At 41.6% G+C, this 22379-nt stretch overlaps 1 protein-coding gene across 3 annotated transcripts in view; it reads left to right on the forward strand.

Moving 5' to 3' along the window:
• Window positions 1–294: 294 nt before the first annotated feature.
• The window catches only part of Smg1 (SMG1 nonsense mediated mRNA decay associated PI3K related kinase), a 103765-nt gene continuing 81680 nt past the window's right edge, over window positions 295–22379 (forward strand). For all 3 annotated transcript variants that reach the window (XM_041665966.1, XM_041665965.1, XM_041665967.1), the window contains exon 1: window positions 295–720. Coding sequence is in view for 2 of the 3 variants with exons in the window: in XM_041665965.1 (XP_041521899.1) it covers window positions 632–720 (89 nt within the window). In the remaining variant the exon portion in view is untranslated. The remainder of the gene's footprint in view (window positions 721–22379) is intronic.

Genomic DNA, 22379 nt, shown 5'->3' on the forward strand with positions numbered 1-22379 from the left:
CTCTCTATCAAGTCCCGCCTTCCGGCTTCGCCCCTCCCCTCTCTTGGTGTATCACAGACTCCGCCCATAAGCTCCGCCCTTTTCCCCCAGGCTACGGGCGCGCCGGCACCGCCCCTCGTAGGTGACCCTGCTCTCGTCTCAAGCCCCGCCCCCTCATAGTTGGCGAGCAATGGCCACGCCCCTCACCCCCGTGCCCCGCCCCATGTCCAGACTCCAAGGGCGTCGGCACCGCCCCTCGCTCCCAGCATGCCGTGCGGCAGCGGCGGCGCGGCGGGCGGAGCCGGGAGGCGGGGAAGCCGTGGCCGTGTGAGCGTGAGGAGCCGCCGCCACCGCCTCCTCGCTGTCCTCGTCCTCCTGGGCCCCAGCGTCGCGGGTCGCGCGCTGCCCTGGAAGAGACGTCGCCTCGCCTGCCTCCGCCTCCCTTTCGCCGCGCCGCTCCCGCCTCCTGCTCCTGCGTTGCGGGCTCCAGCGGAACCCGGAACGGCCGTCCGCCTCCCCCGCCCTCCGCCGCCCCCTCCGCGGCTTCCTCCTCAGCCCCGGGCCAGAGCGCAGTGTCGGCTGCGGCCGGTTCAGGCGGCGACTCGCGCTTCTTCGGGCGGCGGCGCTTGGCCATGTCGTGTCGGGGAAGGTAATGAGCCGCAGAGCCCCGGGGTCTCGGCTGAGCAGCGGCGGCGGCGGCGGCACCAAGTACCCGCGGAGCTGGAATGACTGGCAACCCAGGTGGGTGACCGCGTCGAGCCTCGCCTGGAGCTGGCCGAGGCCTAGGCCCGTGGGACTGGGAGGCGCGGCCTAGGCCCGCCGCCCCTGGAGCCGGGCGCGGCTTCCTGGGTGTCCTCCGGGCCTGGCCGGGCAGGAATGCCGCGGCCAGCCCGGGCCTCTGTGCCCGGCTGCCTGCCTCGCTCAACCCGAGGGCTGGAGCAGTGGCTCCGAGCTTGGGTCGGGGAGGGTGGAGGAGGACGTTCCGCAGCCATCTCTCCGTTTTGAGGTTTGAGGTCCAGGAACTCTCCCTGTTACCCATTAACTTCCTCGGCTTCTCCTCGTCCATTCCCCGCGCGAAAAGACCACCTTAGCTCTGCTCCCTTCTGCACTCGCACGTGTTAATTAATGTCTTTTTAAAGCCCCGAACTCCAGCCGAGGCCTTCCTCAGAATTTAGGCAGGACGTTAGTCAGCCGAAAGATGTGATTGTGGGACTTGTGAATGGAATCGACCCAACCTGGCATTAGGGAATTTTAAGTTTTCCCTAACTGCAGAAACAGTTATTTTGGCGAACAGCAATTTACCTAGACACTTGGGAGTGAGTTTGGACACGGGAGTAGGGAAATATTCTGTTGCATGGAGGAGTTGGGGTCTGGTTGGATTTGAAAATATTAGAAGCATTAACTCGAAAGAAAAGTTGTATCTAGTCAGGTTTTTTTGATTATGGAACGGTTGTGCTTAATTTAGCTTTCTATTCTTTGCTGAGTAAATGCTTCAAGTATTCAGTGACTACTTGAGCTTTAAAACAGTACTTAGGACTAACTCAATGTTTAAGCCTCTATTTCAGTGGTAGCTGATGTATTCTTTGAAGTACACTCCATTGTAATTGTTCAGAAATTGACCACGTGAATGGAGAGCACACAAGTTTTGGGGGTTGGTCTTGCTTCCTAGAACGATTTGGACGTAAAGGATTTTATGAGGAGTTAGACTGTCGTATTTTAAGAATTGGTAGAGAAATTAAAATGATCTGTTAGTAGGAGTACACTTAGTTTTGACTGATGTTTTTCCTAAACATTATGTCTGTTGAGAACTGACGTTTGTGACCAAATACGATTTAAAAAATGAATGCTTGAGTCTAGAATTGATATGAAGCAATTAAAGTGTTTGCAGAATCGTAACTTTGTCTTGCCCTGTATGAGGATTTGTGTAGTGTTAAACAAAACAAGTCGACTGATTATTTACATTAACGTGCTTTGTTATTTTTACTTTTATTGAAATGTTTGAGATTTGATTTTAAACAGATAACATATTAAATGATAAATTAACTTTAATTTGACTTTTGATAGAGCTCTCATTTAAAAATGGATTCTACAGCCAGACTAGGTGCCACACACCTTTAATCTCTGCAACTGGGAGATAGAGACAGGCGATTCTCTTGAGTTTTGAGGCTGGTCTGGTCTACAAGTGTTCAGGACAGCCAAGGCTGTTCCACAGAGAAACCATGTCTAGGAAAAACAAAGAAACAAAAAATGGGTTCTACTACTTTTCTGCATTATGACTTGTATATTTAAGAGAACTTAATAATCTTTAGAAGACTAAAATACCCTTCTCAAGTATAGCTTTTGGAAAATAATAGCTTATAGTTCTAAAGAAATAAGTAGGAGAGTTATAGCCACATGCTGGGGTCACCTGACTTCTTAGCTTGACAGATATAAAGCAGAATTGTGTATACAGCTAAAATATGTACATAGGTTGTTAGGTGCTTTTTTTTTTTTGGCTGAGTAAGAGTATGGGGAAAGGATGAAAATTTCCTATGAGCTCTGATTGGGTAGGGGGTACTTTGAGATACATGCTTGATTCTATGGAATAACAGTTTACAAGGCTGGAAATACTTGTTTTTTTTATTTTGTTTGTTTTTGAAGACAGGGTTTCTCTGTGTAGCCCTGGCTTTCCTAGAACTTGCTCTGTGGACCAGGCTGGCCTTGAACTCACAGATCTGCTTGCCTCCCCTAGTACTAGGATTAAAGGTGTGCTGTCGCCTTGCCCGGCTGTTTTTTTTTTTTTTTCTTTTCTTTTTCTTTTTGGTTGTTGTTATGGAGGAAACAGAAATATAGGCATACTCCCTAACAGAACTTGATTTCTTAGTAAGGTGACCATGATTGATTTGCTAAATAACCAGTGAAAAACTCATGTTTGTAGTTCATATTTTTTGTAGTAAAATTAGAACCCATCCTCTTTCCTTTACTCAGATTATGCAGCTGCTAATGACACAGCGGAGGTTATCTTCCCACATGGCCAAGTGGGAGATACTTAACTTTTACTATATATTTTCAAGTGCGGAAAGACTGTATAGTTCATTTAAATTTTTTTTTTAATGTTTATTTGTGTGGGCATTTTGGTGAGCAACAAGTAGTAGATCAGAAGACTGTTCTTTCTATCATATGGATTCTATCTGTTTAACTCAGGTCATCAGGGTTGGCAGCAAGTGCCTTTATTTGGGGAGCCATCTTGCTGGCTCTCAAATCTTTTTTTTTTTTTTTGCCTGCCTCTGCCTCCCGAGTGCTGGGATTAAAGGCGTGCGCCACCACCGCCCGGCTGGCTCTCAAATCTTAAAAAAAAATTGTTTATTTTATGTATTTATGTATGTCTGTAGTATATGTATGTGCACCTTGAGATCCAGGAGAAGTCAGATTAGGGAGGTAGATCCTCTGGACCGAAGTTACAGGCAAGTTATGAGTCATCATGTGGGTGCTGGGAACCAAGCTCTGGTGCTTAGAAAGATCAGCAAATGCTCATAGCTGCTGAGTTCTGTTCCACCCCCCATTAAAAAAGGGTCTTGATTGTGCTTCCACTTTCTAGGTTCCCATATGTATAAGAGTGTTATTGCCAGGTCAGGTGTATTTTCATTCAAATAATTTTTATTTTTCTGTTACCTTCCCCCCCATATTTATGGAGGGGCAGGTGAGGAGGGTTCAGGCAGTTGAAAAAGCAATTCTTGGATAAGAATGTGGGAAGCAGCCCTGGGTTTGATCCCCAGCTCCGTCACCAGGGTGTAATAGCACTTGCCAGTAATTCCAGCAGTTGGCAATTCAAGGTCAGCCGGGTAGTGGTAACACAGCCTTTAATCCCAGCACTGGGGAGGCAGAGGCAGGCTAGTCTGTAAGAGCTAGTTCCAGTTCCAGGGCAGGCTCCAAAGCTACAGAGAAACCCTGTCTCAAAAAAACAAGGAAATTTAAGGTCATCCTCTGGTACATAGTGAGTTCCAGGCCAGTCTGAGCTGCATATACCCTACCTCAAAACAACAGAAAAAGAACAATTCTTGTCAGCTTCTTTTAGAATTAGTTTGCCAGTTTGTTGTGTCAGTCATAGTAAAAGGAATCCCTCACACACATCCACAGGAAATGTCTCTGGTGGCTGAATAGACTACTATGGTAAGGCAATAGAGAAAGTTTACCAAGACCACTAGAAAGAACTTTAAGATAAGTGTTTAAGGAACATTGACCTTGTAGTCCTTCCATGGTCCCCCACACCTTGTAGTTTTGTCTTTCCTGGAACTTGCTCTTTAGACCAGGGTGGACTTGAACTCAGAGATTTGCCTGCCTCTGCCTCCCTGGAGGCTCATAGCTGTCTGTGTGAATCTGTCTCCACAGGATCTGAACATATATATATAGAAACACAGAGAGAGAGTAAATAAACATAAATATTGGGAGAAAAGAATGCATCCATTAGATTTTATTCTTGTACTTGTGAGTCTTTATTTAACACATGTTTATTGTTGTACATTAGGTATCTGTGGTGCCCAAGCTTTTCCTGCCCAGACTTTTTTTTCTTTCTGTTTTGAGATGGGGTGGTATTGCTTCTATATAGCTCAAGCTGATCTCAAACTTCAGGTCCTCCTCCCTCAGCCTTGAGTGGTTGGAGTTACAGGTATGTGTCATAGGGCTTTTTTTTTTTTTTAAGGCTGCTTCTGTTTTTTTTTTTTTTTCCCCGAGATAGGTTTTTTCTTTTGGTTTTTCAAGACAGGATTTCTCTGTAGCTTTGGAGCCCGTCCTGGAACTAGCTCTTGTAGACCAGGCTGGCCTCGAACTCACAGAGATCTGCCTGCCTCTGCCTCCCGAGTGCTGGGATTAAAGGCATGAGCCACCACCGCCTGGCTTTGAGATAGGTTTTCTCTATAGCTTTGGAGCCTGTCTTGGTACTAGTTCTTACAGACCAGGCTGGCCTCAAACTCACAGAGATCCACCTGCCTCAGCCTCCGGAGTGCTGGGATTAAAGGCATGAGCCACCACCGCCTAACTATTTTTAGGCTTCTAAATGGATGAAACAGTATTAGGATTAGTTACCATTTTCAGTAGGCAGGTCAAAATTTTCAGGGGTACAAAGTGCCATGTGAAAGATCAAAAGATAGTGTTGTGAAATTAGAGTTAGATATTTATGTCTGATAATGAAAAGTTGGATTTTAAGATGGGCAGTGGTGGCACACGCCTTTAATCTCAGTACTTGGGAGGCAGAGACAGGCAGATCTCTGTGCGTTTGAGGCCAGTTTGTTCTACAGAGCTACTTCTAGGACAGCCAGGGCTATACAAAAACTACCAAAAAAAAGGGGTGGTGGTGGTTTACTTTGGAGACAGGGGTCTCGCTATTATTGCCCAGAGTGGCCTTTTTTTTTTCTTTTCCTCCTCCTCCCAAGACAGGTTTCTTTGTGTAGGTAGCCCCGGCTATCCTGTAACTCACTCTGTAGACCAGGTTGGCCTTCGACTCACTCTGACTTCTGTGCTGGGATTAAAGATGTGCTCCACCACTGCCACCACCACCACCTGGCCATCCAGGCTGGTTTTAATGTTTTTGGAGTGCTAGGATTACAATATAGGCTGTATTGTAGTAATAAGAGCAGCGGGGCTGTGTCCCCAGCACCCCAGCCGCCCACATGGCTTAGCTTATGCCCTAAATAACAACACACAAACTGTATTCATTTAATCACTGCTTGGCCCATTCTCTTCTAGGCTAATTCTCACATATTAATTTAGCCCATTTCTAATCATCTGTGTGTAGCACCCCAAGGTGCGCTTACCGGGAAGATTCTAGCCTATGTCCATCCTGGGTCGGAGCTTCATAGCGTGCGTCTGCCCAGGAGCCAGGAGCATGGCGTCTCTCTCAGGCCTCTGCTCCCGAGAGGAGAGCTGTAGAGTCTGACTCACTTCCTCTTCCTCCCAGCGTTCTGTTCTGTTTACTCCACCCACCTATCTTCTAACCAATAAAATGGGCCAAGGCAGTTCCTTTATTAGCCAATGACCTTCCTCCATCACTGTATAGATCCTGCTGGCCTGGAAATGCATTTGTAGAATATACTAACTTGGAATTATGCCTGCCTCTGCCTCCCGAGTGCTGGGATTAAAGGCATGTGCCACCTCAACTGACTGACATTGGAATTTTGAGATCAGAGTTGATTTTTCTACTTTTTGTGAATATGTACTAAGTCTGGTGTTCACAGATATATAATAATATACTGAAAAAAATCATAAAATTGAACAGAGCTAAATATCTCATTGCTGTGAATGAGACTTTAGAATTTAATGAGTATGTATGAACTTTTGTTCACTGGGCTCAAGTTTTTGTTTTGTCTGTATTGTCTACTGGACTTAAGTGATTCTTCTACCTTGGTCTCACAGTATTAGGAAACACAGCTGCAGGCCACTATACCCTACTGATAATCATTTTTACCTGTCCTGTATTACAGATTGCTTAGTACATTGGGAGTTTTCAACTAATGGTATATGAGTGCTTTTTCAACGAAAGTTGATTTTTCATTACCAAATAAAACCTTTATAAATAAAACCTTGACAGTTATAACAACTGTATAAGAGTGCTTTTTCAATGAAAGTTAATATTTTTGTTATCAAATAAAACCTTTATAAAAAAAACTTGTCAGGCAGTGGTGGCACGTGCCAGTAATCCCAGCAGTGGTAATTGGATCTCTAAATTCAAGGTCAGCCTGGTCTACAGAGTGAGTTCCAGGACAAAGTTACACAGAGAAACCCTGTCTCTTACAAACACAAAAAACAACAATAACAACAAAAAACCAAAAAACCAAACACTTGACAATTAGAACTCCAGTCATCAGGCTTGTAGGTAGCAAATACCTTAACTCATTGAGCGTCTTGTTGGTTCTTTGTTTCTTTTTTAAAATTGGAACATGATTGAACATTAGTATTACATAGGGTTTCTCTGTGTAGCCTTGGCAATCCTCAAACTTCCATAGACCAGGCTGGCCTTGAACTCAGAGACCTGCCTGCTTTTACCTACCAAGTGCTGGGGTTAAAGGCATGCACCACCACCACTGCCTGGCTTAGTATTCAAACTTTTTAAATTTTTGTTAAAAAATGTATATGGGAGTTTTGCGTGTCTAGGATACATGTGCAGGCATTGTCCTCACAGGCCAGAAGAGGATATTGGATCCCCTGGGACCAGAGTCAGATACCCACATATTGGAGGGGGCTGCTTGTTTGTCCTGGCCTCCCAGAACTGAAATAATCACACAGAAACTGTATTAATTAAATCACTTCTTGGCCCATTAGCTCTAACTTCTTACTGGCTAACTCTTACATATTAATTTAACACATTTCTATTAATTTGTGTATCACCATATGGCTGCTGCTTACGGGCTTTATAAAGTTCCACCATCCATTTCTGGCCGGGCTACAGAGCTTCTCCCTGACTCCGCCTCCCTTCTCCCAGCATTCAGTTTAGTTTCCCCCGCCTAGCTTTGTTTCCATATAGCTCTGCTATAGGCACAAAGCAGTTTTTAATTAATTAACTAATAAAGGTAACACACAGACAGAAGGACCTTCCACACAACCCACACATAGATAATTGTGGGCACTAGGAATTGAATGTGAGCCCTCTGCCTGAGCAGTCTTAATTGTTGAACCATTTCTCTAATTCCTATTTTAAATTTAAGAGATAATAAAATAGTTTTAACTATGAAAATATTATTACCAGTACATATTGATGCTTTTTGGGGATATTTTTGATTTGTGAGAAATCAGACTTTAAAATGGCAGAGCATACTGTATCATAGGCCTTATCTACATGGGTTTGATCATAGAAAGTACTGAATTATTCTCTAAGTAATAAAAAAATGGCAGAACATTATGGATTGTGTATTATAGTGTGGTGTATCTATTTTTGTATTTGATTAGTGGAGTTTCAGATTTGGGAACTTAGAGAGGAGGAAAGGCTGTATAGTTGAGTGGAACATTCTGGTCTCTGACACTGCATGCACGAGTGGTGTGATGAAATTGGTCTATACAGTTTTCGTGGTAAGCTTGGAGAAAATCTGAATCAGACAGAATGGCTGCTGTAATACAAGCTCTTCCTGATAAATTCTCTCAGTTTAGTTAGAAGCAGGATGCCTGTGAAGAATAAGACAAGTAAATGATGAAGCTAAAGAGCTGGACTGGAGCTGCACTGTTGACTTTGGTCATAGTTCAAGTGTAATTAGAATGGCTTGAGCCATCGAAATTTAAAACACCAGAGTACCTTCATTTAGGAAGATTCAGTCTGTTGTTTCTTGAAGGGTGTGTATCTGTAAGCCCAGTTGGGAAGGCCAGACAAAAGGCTGCTGAGGACCTAAGTCATGTATTCCTTCTGTGTTCTGTTTATAGTGCATGATTGAAGCTCAGACAAAAACTTCCCAATATGTGGGAACTTGGGCTAGCAGAAGCCTTTCACTTGTCTGGTAGTTAAGGGTAATCACTTAGGTGAGTGAGGCTTTCCCCTTGTCCATACTTGTCACCTTAGTAAACAAGACATGCTACTCTTCTAAAACAGATGTGACCACAGTACCTTTTAAGGAACATTGACTTCTCACATCAGTAGGGTTTTCTGCTTTCCTTATCCTAATTACCAAAAACAGATCTGTTGGAGTTCCTGTCATTGAACTGTCCTTGGAGGAGTCACACAAGCTGTTTATTTCAGGTCATTTCATAGTATCATTATTTTGATTACCTGAAATTGGTGTCACTTTCTCAGAGCTTGTCTTTTTGGAACTACAGAGAAAAATAGACTTTCTTGTATAAAGACCTAAAAGCAGAGTTTGTAGAAAATTTGTGATTTAATTCCTATACACAATAGGCCATCATACTATATTTTGTTTTCTGTTTCTTTAGAGTGTTACCAACTTGCTTACTTAGAACTGATTTGTCTTAGAAAGTTAGTTCTCCCTCTTCTCTTTGTTTATTGAGTGAACTCCATTGTGTATGTGTGGTTCTTTTCTGTTGTTGTTGTTATTTTTCAAGGCAGGGCTTCTCTGTGTAATAGTCCTGACTGTCCTGGAACTTGCTTAGCAGACCAGGCTGGACTTGAACTCAGAGATCTACCTGCCTCTGCCTCCTGAGTGTTGGGATTATAAACATGTGCCACCATGCCCAACTGTGGTTCATTCTTCAGTAAATTTTTTTTTTTTAAATTGGATGTGTATACCTCTATAGCCCCGGTTCCCAACAACAGACAATTTTTTCAGTTGAGTTACCACCACGACCACCCCACCCTGCCAGCAACAGCATATTGTTGAGAGCATGCATTGACTTTTTTTTTTAAACATTTTTTTATTTGTGTGTATGTGGTGGCGGGGCGGGGGTGCACAGGTCATCCTATTTGTAGAAGTCAATAAACCATCTTACAGGCAGTCAGATGTGGCATTAAGTATCTTTACCAAATGAGCATCTTGCTGGCCCTACTTTGAAATCTTTTTTTTTAAAAATATTTATTTATTTATTATGTATACAATATTCTGTCTGTGTGTATGCCTGCAGGCCAGAAGAGGGCACCAGACCCCATTACAGATGGTTGTGAGCCACCATGTGGTTGTTGGGAATTGAACTCAGGAACTTTGGAAGAGCAGGCAATGCTCTTAACCTCTGAGCCATCAGCCCCCTCTACTTTGAAATCTTTTGTAGAGGGGACGTCTTTATATATTGTCAGGGTTTATTATCAGTTTAGTCTCATTAGATTTTTGAATCTTACTATCTTCAATGTATTTCTATTAACTATCGCTATAAACCTTGCTTGCTAACTTGGAGTATCTGAAGTATTGAAAAGTTTCAGATGGTAGACCCATTTTTTGGTATCTGGAGTGCTGGAATGTATAGGAGGTCCTCATCTGGCTAGACTTAGTCTAGGAGCTACAGATTCTTGGCCTTTTAGCCACACTCTTCTTTTTTTTTTCTTTTTTTTTTAAGCTTTGATTGCTAACCCAGATCCTTTTGCCTTTCCAAAGTTTGTAGCTAATATCGATGAATGCTTATCACATCACTTACCCATTTTGTTACCCCAACTAGTGTTTAGGTTGAAGAAAACAGACCCAGTCATTTTCTCTCCCTTTGTGTGTGTCTGTCTTATTCGCTCTGAGGCACCTCCTCATCACATCTCCTTGCTGCCTTATGCTATTTGCAGTTCTTGCTACAAAGTGATAGCGCAACTGTTGTGAAGTTTTTCCTTCTCAGAGTGTTCAGCCTGGCTGTTCTTACACTGTTAAGAGGGACACAGACTTTTAAATACTATATCCTGGGTTTCCTTCATACTACTTAACTTAACCATCACCCCCAAATCTTGATGTTTGCATTTCTCTTTTTTTTTTTAAAGATTTATTTATTTATTATGTATACAACATTCCTTCCATGTATGCTTGCATGCCAGAAGAGGGCACCAGATCTCATTACAGATGGCTGTGAGCCACCATGTGGTTGCTGGGAATTGAACTCAGGACCTCTGGAAGAGCAGTCAGTGCTCTTAACCACTGAGCCATCTCTCCAGCCCCTGCATTTCTCTATTAAGCACAGTGTGTGTGGATCTTCTTCTTCTTTTTTTTTTTTTTTTTTTTTTGGTTTTTTGAGACAGGGTTTCTCTGTGGTTTTGGAGCCTATCCTGGAACTAGCTCTTGTAGACCAGGCTGGTCTTGAACTTGAGTGCTGGGATTAAAGTCGTGCGCCACCACCGCCCGGCTGCTGCTGCTTCTTCTCCTCCTCCCCCTCCCCCTCCCCCTCTCCCTCCTCCCTCCTCCCTCCTCCCTCCTTCCTCCTTCCTCCTTTTTGGCTTTTTGAGACAGGGGGGGTTTCTCTGTAGTTTTAAAGCCCGTCCTGGAACTAGCTCTTGTAGACCAGGCTGGCCTTGAATTCACAGAGATCTGCCTGCCTCCCGAGTGCTGGGATTAAAGGCATGTGCCACCACTGCCCGGCTAGAGTGTGGATCTTCTGTAAGTCATGTTTTACGTCTGTATCCTCTTCCATCCTACTAGTGCATCAAAAATAGTATGTAGTCTCCCCTTTTCTCTTTAAAAACAATTTTATTTTGAGACGGAGTCTCACTTTGTAGCCCTCCTTGGCCCTAAACTCAGAAATCATCTACCTCCCTGTGCTGGGATTAAAGGTGTTTGACACCATACCTGGTTTTATTCTGTTTGAATGTCAATATAGTTGTCCCTTGTTATCTATAGAGGGACTTGACTCCAAGACTCCACTCAGATATCCAAATTCTCAGGTGCTGACATACCTTCTTTAAAATAGTGCAATATTTGCTCATTTGTTCACACCTCTAAAGTATCTCTGAATGCCTTATGCACCTATTGGTTTGTTGATCAGGGAATGATGGAAAAAAAATCTTGCGGTGCGCTGCTAGTACATATGCATTGTTTTTCAGGTATACTTTGGCCATAGGACATAGTTGATAGAGGTGGTATTTGGAGTCTGCATGTTTCTGATTTTACATAGTACCTGAGTTTATAAACCTGTTAGCCTAGGCAGCATTTGGAGAGGACTTGTTCTACTTACAGCAGGCCCAGTTAGCCTGAGGCAGCAAATTATACTGCTATTCAAGAAGCTTCAAGGAATCATTGTTTTAATGATCTTTGGTAGCCAGCTCTTAAATAGAAGGAAGGATAAGGTAATTAAGATTAATAGGTCTTATTAATCTTGAAAAATACTGCTTATATTTTGAAATTCTTTAACACATTGGCCTCTTACCCCACATCTGTTGTATCTATATGTATTAATTATGTAAACTAGTCCATTCACTAAAATATTAAGTACTGGGTTGAAGTTGCTGATGTCCCTTTAGAATGCCTGGGGCAATTTTAGTTCTGCACTTGATTGGAGGAATGAAACTCTGCTTTTCCAGAGCCAACAGTTTCTGAAACAGTGCATGGCTGCATTCATTTTAATGTTTGTTTCCTTTCAAAAAGTGAAATTGTATTCTGGTTAAAAATGACTTCTAGTATCACAGAATCAATATTAATATTTAGTTTAAAAGAAAGCATCTTAAAATTTGTTGTAAAAAGATCAATTGCATTTCTTGCCTGTCTTTACTGTTTTTAGGGTACCTGAGGAAAAATGGAAACTGAATAAGTTCTCAGTGTCATAAGGACAATGGAACTTGAGACAGAGTGGTTATTCAGAAGCTGAGTTTAAAAGGACATTCTACTAAAAATGATTATGTCATTGTTTGGAATATTAGCAGCACTCTAAATGCAGTATTTTGTTCCATTTTGAGGACAACCGAAGTTATGAATGAACTTTGGGTAATAATTAAGGTTATGTGTAGTAGTCTCACTGGCTGTAAAACCAAGTTTTCTTTAAAAAAAAACAACTTGTATTTGTATGTGCACTCAAGTGCATATATTGCAAACATGAGTCAGACCAATTTTGTGGAATTTCTTCCACTTTTTACAAGGATCTCAGGATCAAATTCAGGTCATCAGGTTTATATGACAAGTGCCTTTATTTATTGAGACAGCTTGCCAGCCCTAAAAACAAGTTTTCTAAGAGAAATACAGTATTTAAGTGGCTTTACATAGTTATTATAATGCATGTTACCTTTATTTTATTGTAAGTTATTGAGGACACAAAATTGCACTATAACTATCGTTCTTGTGTTTTGAAAGGTTTTTTTTTGTGTGTGTGTGTGTGTGCGCGCGTGTGTGTGTCTGTCTGTCTGTCTTTCTGTCTGAGGATTGAATGCAGGGCCAAGGACTTGCTAGGCAAGTGTTCACTATTGAGTTATATCCCACCCAGCCCCTTGTTTTTTTCTTTGAGACAGGTCTATGTAACCCTGGTTGGCCTGGAACTTGTTAGGTAGACCAGAATGGCCTTGAACTCACAGAGACACACCAGCCTTTGCTCTTCCCCAAGCTGTTGCTACTGCTTCTCATTTATGTATGTATGTATGTATTTATTTATTTATTTTGAAATAGTGTTTCATTATGTAGCACTGGCTGACCTGGAACTCAGTTTATAGATCATACTGGCCTCAGATTCAAAGAGGTCCACCTGCCTCTGCCTCCCAGATTCTGGGATTAAAGGCGTGCACCACCACTGACAGTTGTCTGCTTTATTTTTAACAGACACAGTTGTGCATGTGTATTGGGTACAAACTGAAGTTTAGATAAATGTACATAGTGCATATAATGTTGATGGGTTAAATCAAGCCAATTTTCTTAACTTTTTTTTTGGATGGTAGGAGAGCTATTTAAAATGTACTTAGTTTTGTTTTTATTTTTTTCATGATTTTATTATTTGATGGTATTACAGGTTTGCATCCACATACCTATTTTTGAAATGCACTCTTTGAAGTAATTCAAAGTACAAAGCACATTGTTTCTGTCGGTAGTCATTCTGTTACTGCAGATTATCTGGAAACATTTTTCCATTTGAGAGTTTGTATTCTTTGATCTTTCTTCCCCATTCTTCTGGTCCATTTAAAAATCCACTGTAGTTGACAGAGGCCTGCCATTTCAAGTACACTAGAGGCTGAGGTAGAAGGATGGAAGGTTAAAGGCCTGTCTGGGCAATTTAGTGAGACCCTATCTCAGAATTAAGAGAGTAAAAGGATGGAGATGAGTGGTGGCATATTGGCTTAGTATGCATGATTCCTCAGGTTTGATCCACAGGCAACTCTAAGAACTTGCTACCCAGGACTGGGCATGGTGGCACAAGCTTTTAGTCTTTTTTTTTTAATTAATGAATTAATTATGTATACAATATTCTGTCTGTGTGTATGCCTGCAGGCCAGAAGAGAGCACCAGACCCCATTACAGATGGCTGTGAGCCACCATGTGGTTGCTGGGAATTGAACTCAGGACCTCTGGAAAAGCAGGCAATGCTCTTAACCTCTGAGCCATCTCTCCAGCCCCAAGCTTTTAGTCTTAATACTCAAGGATACAGAGGAGGTCAAATCTGTATGATTTCTAGCCTGTCCTATTCTACATAGAGAGTTCAGGCCAGCCAAGGACTACATGGTGAGATGCTATCTCAAAAAAAACAATTAGCAAAACAAAACAAAAGAACTGACTACTAGTTGAAAATATAAGCCAGGGAGAATAATTTCTTTTCTTTTCTTTTCTTTGTTTTTTGAGACAGGGTTTCTCTGTAGCTTTGGAGCCTGTCCTGGTACTAGCTCTTGTAAACCAGGCTGGACTTGAACTCACAGAGATCCACCTGCCTCTGCCTCCTGAGTGCTGAGATTAAAGGCGCACACCACCACTGCCCGGCTATTTTTAACTAAATGTGATTAAGTGTGTTAGGTATAAAATATAATAAAAATGGAGTTTGTAGACTTTGTAGGTTTGAAATAACTTAGTAGGTGGTTTTAAGTTGTTTTCTACCTTCCTTAAATTTATGCTAAATATATGTCAGTAATTCTGACGCCAGCTGAGCAGAGCTGGGGCCATGTCTTGGCTCTGCTGCCGCCGCTTGGGTTTTAGTAAAGTGCTGGGCAAACTCTCTTTAGTTAATGAGTATTCCTGTGGTAGAATAGTGTGATTATTTTGTGTCTTTCCTTTATAGTTGATTTATGGCATTATGCCTTCTGAGATTCATGAGACATTTTTTAATTAAAAAAGAGTTTTAAAAATGTTTGTTTTGCCGGGCGGTGGTGGCGCATGCCTTTAATCCCAGCACTCGGGAGGCAGAGGCAGGCGGATCTCTGTGAGTTCGAGACCAGCCTGGTTTACAAGATACAGTTCCAGGACAGGCTCCAAAACCACAGAGAAACCCTGTCTCGAAAAACCAAAAAAAAAAAAAAAAAAAAAAAAAGTTTGTTTTGTTTGTGTGTGTACTACAGTTAAGTATATGAGGATCAGTGGGAGGTGCTGCTTTTCCTTTACCAAGTGTGTCCTGAGAGGGGCATTGAACTTAGTTCATCAGGCTTTCTCTCTTTCTTTCTTTCTTTCTTTTTCTTTCTTTCTTGTTATTTTTTAGAAATTATTTTACGTGTATGGGTGTTTTGCTTGCATGTGTGTCTGTGTACCACATTCATGCAATGCCTTCAGAAACCAGAAGAAGGCATTGGATCCCCTGGAACTGGAGTTACAAATGGTATGAGCTATTGTAGGAGGGGGGTGTTGGACATTGAAGCCAGGTCTCTGGAAGAACACAGAGCCCATCTCTCCAGTCTTGGCATCAGGTTGTTGTTTTTTTTTTTTTTTTTTTTTTTTTTTTACCAGCACTGGTCCTGTGGGTGTTACTAGAGATGCTGAATCAGTCTGTTTAAAGATTCACTTACTGAGCCGGGGCAGTGGTGTAAGCCTGTAATCCCAACACTTTGGGGAGGCAGAAGCAGGTGGATCTCAGTGAATTTGAGGCCAGCTTGGTCAAAAAAGCGAGTTCCAGGACAGCCAGGAGTGTTACACAGAGAAACCTTGTCTTGAAAACCAGAAAACAAGAAATACTGTCTTTCTTTATTGGTAAAGTTAGAAAGAACATTAAGATGTATTTATGCATAAATTGAAAACTGCCTCTCTAAATGTTTTTTGGCAGTCTTTCTCTGTAGAGAACCACTAGTGTGGATTTTAAACTTAATGCCTTTTGTTTGTGTTAACATTTATATATGTTGCAAGTTAAGCTGTATCAGGTAGTTGCTTAGAAGGGTAGGTGCTCTTGACTTGTGGTCTCTCATGGACATACTACTTTGAGTTCTTAATAGAGTTCTCTTGGGACTGGAGAAATGGCTTAGAGATTAAGAGCAATGGCTGCTTTTCCAGAGATTCTGTCTCTTATAATAAGGAAAATTAGTATCTTCTACATAGTATTTATTTTTTGGTTTGTTAAAAAGACAGAAACTCACCGTGTAAATCTGGTGTTGCTTTATTTAGCACTGCTTAAATTTTTAATTTTGCATTACCTTTTAGTGGTTTGTTTATGAGAATTTAGTGAGAATTTTCATTTGTCAAAATAGACAATAGATTATTAGAAACTTACTATGTAATTATTATAATAATTATTTTAAATAAAGTGCCCTGTGGACTATTCAGAAATTTCTCAGGCATTGGCAACGGCAAGGCTGCTGTTGTACTAAAAGTTTAGAACTGTTTATTGTTGGTGTCATTGGCAGCTGTCTGTTACTGGTCCAAGTTTCTTTGGGTGCCTTGGCCAGATGGAGTTTTTAGCTCCAGTTCTTCCTATGGATTATTTTCCAGGCCAGCAACTTGTTTAACTGAAGTGTAGTGACATTAAACCAGTGGTATAGCTCTGTTTTTTTCTTGTAAAATGGCTAACCATGGTGGGTAGTAAAAGACATGGTATGTTGAGTTATTCAAAACAAGTCCTGCCTTCTACTTTGATGCCCTTACCATAAGAAAGGTGTTGAACCTGGGGCTTTATGTGTGTCAAGAGAGTGCTCTATCATTGAGCTTCTGCCCCAGTCTAAGTGTAAATATTGGGGGAAAAAATTGAAGTGACCTTTATGGAAATGATGCTGTGTAGTTCTTTCAGTTTTGACAAATGAATGATGTAGTGTAACTACCACAACCAGGTTCTAATCATTCCTCCCAGAAGCCTCTGTGCTCTTTTATAGTTTCTGAACCTAGCCAGTGTCTCTTCGTGGTTTAGAATGTCAGAAACAAGGATTGGTTGGTTTTAAAAGGGTAATAAAATGCACATAAAATGTACTGTTCGTTGGCATCAAGGATATTATGTAGTCATTGAGCATTTCTATTTAGTTTTGGAATTTTCTCCATTATCGCAAGAAGGAAAGCCCTATATCCATCAAACAGTCACTGTACATTCTTACTTTCATCCAGCCCCTGGCAACCACAGTCCTGCCATGTCAATCTGTCCAGTCATATGAATACAATTGTGTGTGTTTCCTTTTCTGTCTAGCTCACGTTACTTAGTTTGATTTTCACATTCATCTAAGGTTTTAATATGTCAGTGCTTCATTCCTTCTTACTGCTGGATCATACTCTGTTGTGCAGATGCCCTGCATCTGTAGTCCTTTGCCTACCAGTAGACATGTAGATGTCTACCCCTAGACCAGTGCAACTTTGTGTAATATGTTTATTGCCACATATAGTCTCGATTTTGGGCATATACCTTAAGAGAGATTTCTGAAGTGGCTGAAACATTTTCATTCCCATGACAATGCAGAAAAGGGCTCTAATTCCGCCACACCCTCATAAAACCCTGTTTTCTGTTTCTATTTTCAGATTGTAAATTCTGATTATTATAGTTATAATAAATTTTCCTTGTGGTCTTGATTTGCTTTTCCCAGTTACTGATGCTATTGAACGTTGTTTTCATGTGCTCCCTGACCCTTTGTCTTTGTTCTCTTTCTTCCCTCTATTTATTTTTTGCTCTTGAGTCAGGTTTGCTGCATAGCCTGGGCTTCCTGCATCTTGAGATCTTCCTGGTTCTCCTGCCGCAGCCTCCTGAGCACATGCTCCATACCTAGCATAGTTAGGTCTTTAAAAGACAAAACATGTTAGATTTCTAGTCACCACTATCTTCTAAACTTCTCCCATTCTTTCTTCTGCCCTCTTTTTTTCCATGTAGCAACTATTGCATTTACTCTCCTTTCTGGAAGAATGTGTGGTTTAAGATAGTGCCTCCTTCTGTCAGTGGTAACATCTCAAGTGAACAACTGAAACCAGCCTATAGCTAGCTAACTGCTTCTTTGAGTGTGTGAGACTTTGAAGGAGGAGCTAATGTTGGGATTTCTTCTGAAATTACAGAGCACTTTTATATTCTGTCTTAGTTACTGTTCTATTGCTATGAAGAGACATCATGACCAAGGTAACTCTTATTAGAAAAAGTATTTAATGCAAGACTTGATTACACTTTCAGAACTTTAGTCTATTATCATCATGGTGAGGAATATGGTGGCATGTAGGCAGGCATAGTACTAACTAGAAAAATAGTTGAGAGCTACATCCTGATCCACAGTCAAGAGAGTGAACTTGGTATGGGCTTTTGAAACTTCATAGGCCACATCCAGAAATTCACTTCTTCCATCAAGGCCACACCCACTCCAACTAGGCCATCCTTCCTAATCCTTTTAACAGTTCCACTCCCTGGTGACTAAGCATTCAAATATAAGCATATGGGGGCCTTTCTTATTTAAACCACCACAACATTCAGATTATGCAAACAATTTAAGTAGGCTTTTTTTTTTTAGGTTTTATTTTATTTATTTTTTAAAACAGGGTCTTTCTATGTAGCTCTAGCAGGCCTGGAAATTAAACATCTTCTGCTTCCTGAGTGCTGGAACTAAAGGCAGTGTGCCACCACTCCTATCTAGATTGCGAATTCTTAGGTGAGTTGGAATTGTCTTTTGTTTTAAAGATGTGTGTGAGTGCTTGAGTGCTCTTGGGGTATGCACCTGGAGGTTAGAAGACAATTTGTAGGAATTGGTTTTCTCCTTCTGTCAAGTGCTTCTGAGGTCAGTTATTGAACTTGGGTCTTCAGGCTTCACTACAAGTGACTGTATCCACTGAGTCATCTCCCAGCCCTCTTTTATAATCTTTAGTCTCAGCGAGCGCTTTTTGTAGTAAATGGTCCAAGAAAACGTTGATATTCATATTTCCCCATTTTGTTTGGAACTTGGGGACTGAACCCAGGTTCTTATGCATTCTGTGAAGTGCTTTATTACTGAGTTATATCCTCAGGCCAGAAATGTTGATTTTACTGGAAGGGCTTCGGGAGGAAGTTTAGGTTGCAGCTGAATTGCAAAGTTGAATAAAAGACTCCAATGACATAATTTAATCAACAGGATTTTTTTATGATATCCAGGCAAAGTGATAACCTAATAGGCCTCTGCCCTTTTGGTGTTTATGTTCTCTTTGTAGAGTACAGTTAGTAAGAGCAGAGGGAAGAACCATTAGGCCTTCAGAAGTGTACAGATAGCGGTGGCTCCTGATGAGACTTGGTTATCTGAAATTTGACAAAGGAAAGTTGAACGAGGCTTGGGAAGATGAAAGGAAAGACTGAGTGAGGGAGCAAGGGCTAAGGCCAAAGCTGTTTAGGCAGGGACTAAATTCTCTCTAGACACTGAAGAAAAGTTAAAACTTGAGATACCAAAAGATTTAATTTGAAAGGAATGTGTAGTGCATGAGAAGGACTGAGGGTGTGACATTAGGGCTAGTTTTGTTTGTTTTTTATTTTTATGAGACAGGGTTTCTCTGTGTAACAGTCCTGACTGGGAACTCACTTTGTAGACCATGTTGGCCTCGAACTCACAGAGATCTGCCTACTTTTGCCTTCCAAGTGCTGGGATTAAAGGCGTGTGCTACCACAGTTAGGCTTTTTTTGTTTTGTTTTGTTTTGTTTTTTTCTCCTAGACAGGGCCGCGAAGAGTTCTGCCTGCTTCTGTCTCTCAAGTCCTGGGATTAATTAAAGGTGTGAGCCACCACTGCCCGGTGGGAGTAACATTAGTTTTGTGGCTTCAAATTATTTTCGAAGATGAGGGTGAAAATGAGTTTTGGAGGTGAGATATATAATCTCACAGATCAAATAGTGCCTTTGGTCATAAAACACCTAAAAAATATGGTCCTTATTCTATGAGGATACTGGTAAGAGGAGTCAGTTGTGTTTGAGATGTTAGAACATTGAGAGTTTTTTGTTTGTAGGGAGCAGAATATGTGGCAGAGGGGCATGTAGGCTTGATGGAGATTTTTCCTTTGTGTTTACTCTTTTTTTTTTAATAAAAAGACTGTTTACTTGTGTTTACTATATTTTAGCAAGAGATGTTAAATTAGAAAACTTCACACTTAGGAAGAAAATTTAGCTGTATTGGAAAGAGATTCTATTTGAGGAAGTATCTGTGAAAAGCTCAGAAGAGTTGAAGGAGGTGTAGGATTAAGTGCAGATACGGTACTGTATCAAGGAGGCCGCTAGTTAGTTCCGGCCCCCCAGAACCAAAATAATCACACAGAAACTATATTATTTAAAACACTGCTTGGCCCATTAGCTTTAGCTTCTTATTGGCTAAATCTTACATATTAATTTAACCCATTTCTATTAATCTGTGTTTTGCCATGTTGCAGTGGCTTACTGGGTAAAAGTTCTGTCCGGCTCCGGCAGGGTTTACGTGGCTTCTCTCTGACTCTGCTCCCGTCTCCCAGCATTCAGCTAGTTTTCCCCACCTACCTCTATTCCCTGCACAGGCCCAAGACAGTTTCTTTATTTTTTTATTTTTTTTATTTATTTTTTTCCCGCCCCCCCCGACAGTTTCTTTATTAATTAACCAGTTGTATTCACAGCATATAGAGGGAAATCCCACATCACGTTACTGTCTTTGTTTTCTTGTCAAAGGTTAGAATCTGTGGGCTGGCTGTTAGGATGTTTTGGAATCAGAAGAGAATGGGGAGGTCTGGGAAGTTGGTTGTCAGTGTTATGCTTCCAAGTGAGTAGTTGATCATTGAATTTATTTGGGGTTGAGGTTTTGGTAACTTGGTGTGAAGAAAATCTTAAGCAAGATTAAGGGGCTTGGCAAGGCTGTTACTGTCACAATGTAAGCTGGTATTGGGAGGAAGTGAGTAAAGGGGTTATGTGGAAGTACAGAGCCATTGCAACACTTTGAAGAATTCAAACCAGACACCAGATAGAGTAGCAATGAGAATGAGCATTTGGAAACTGAAAAATGAATGTGGGGCTTTAGCTGTAAGAGTGAAGTGAAGCCACATGGTGGTGGCACACACCTTTAGTCCCAGCATTTGGGAGGCAAAGGCAGGCGAATCTTTGAGTTTGAGGCCAGCCTGGTCTACAGAGTGAGTTCCAGGACAGCCAGGGGTATACAAAGTGTCCAGTGAAGGAGTTAAGTCAGGCATGGTGGTACATGTCTTTAATTCTAGCACTTGGGAGGCAGTGGCATGCGGTCTCTGAGCCAGGCTGGTCTACATAGTAAGTTCCAGAACAGCATGGGCTGCAGAAGGATCCTGTCTTTATGGTTGAGAGGAAGGGTGAGGGGTGTAGGGGAGAAAGGAAAAGAAAAGGAAAAAGTGCATTAAAAGGCAGCTCTTACTGGGCAGAAATAGGTGGGTGATGTGCTGAAGGTCAGGTGAAGGTTTCTGTGGAAAAGTAAGTGGAGCTAAAGGTGGAGTTTTGAGGGACTTGTCTGAAGATTCTGGACAGTTTTATTGGGATGGGGTGTACAAGACAGGGTGTCATGTGGCTCGGTCTGGTCTCCAAATTGCTGTGTAGCTGAGACTGTCCTTGAGTTCTTGATCCTCTTACCTCTACCTCCTGAGAGCCAGGATTTTATGTGTGTGCTTGACTAGATTTTTAAAAGGAAAGGAGTTCAATTATTTGTACAGGAGTGTTGTTGGAGTGCTTTTGCAGGTGATGTAATGAACAGTGGTGAAGTGGGAGAGTCTGTGTGTGGTCTACAGAAGGTAAAGGTGCTTGGGAGAGAGGTGAAACTCGGGGTCCAGATGACTTCTCTAGGGAGGAGCTTTACTTGTTGTCTAATGACGATGGACAAAGGCTATATGTGCAGATGGAGGTGAATTTGGATTTATGGGGAGAAAGTTTGTAGTCATTAGTAAAACTGAGTAGTTTTGGGTCAGTTAGGGAATCTCAGTTATCTTACCTATATAATGGAATTAATGAGGTTGTGGTAAAGATGCAATGAGATGATAGATGTTTCTTTACTTGCTGCTGTGATAAAGTACTTGACAAAAGCAGCTCAAGTGAAGAAGGATTTACTTTTGTCCATGGTTTCAGAATGTCTCAGCCCATCATAGTAGGACAGGCATGGTGGCCAAAGTAGAGAGTGTGACCGGAAGGAGCCAGGGATAATATAGTCTTAAGGACCTGCCTTAGTGACCACTTCCTCTAGTGAGGTTCCACCTTCTGAAGCAGTGATTTTTCAACCTCCCTAATACTGAGACCCTTAATACAGTTCTTCTTGTTGTGACCCCCACCATAAAAATTATTTCATTGCTACTTCATAACTGTAATTTTGCTACTGTTAGGATCTGGAATGTAAATATCAGTGTTTCCCAATAGTTTTAGATAACCCTGGCAAAAGGGCTGTTTGACCCCCAAAGGGGTCGTGGCCCACATGCCAAGAACCATTGTTCTAAAGGCTCTGTAATCTCCCAGATTAGGTCTGCAAGTTGGGGACAATGCATGATCAAGTGGGGGCATTTCAGATTTGAACCTTTAGGTTTGCTCTTCTTTGTAGGAGCTCATGGTGTTAGCTCATAGAGTGAATGTACTGTAAACCTGAGTAGCGTCAAAGGTCTTGTTATAGATTATAGCAGCTTAAAGGAGTCTGAACTGTTGGGAGGGAGTTCACTAGGCTTTTCTCTGAAGAAGTTATTCTCATGAAACAAAGGTTGAAATCTAAAATAATTTCCTCTGAAGTGATTACCTTTGTTTGCACCTTCTGTTTAATAGGACTAGAGGTCAACAGA

The sequence above is a fragment of the Microtus oregoni genome, unplaced genomic scaffold, assembly GCF_018167655.1.
Source record: "Microtus oregoni isolate MIOR12 unplaced genomic scaffold, Mior012 000016F_ref0000370, whole genome shotgun sequence".
Classification (NCBI taxonomy): Eukaryota; Metazoa; Chordata; class Mammalia; order Rodentia; family Cricetidae; genus Microtus; species Microtus oregoni.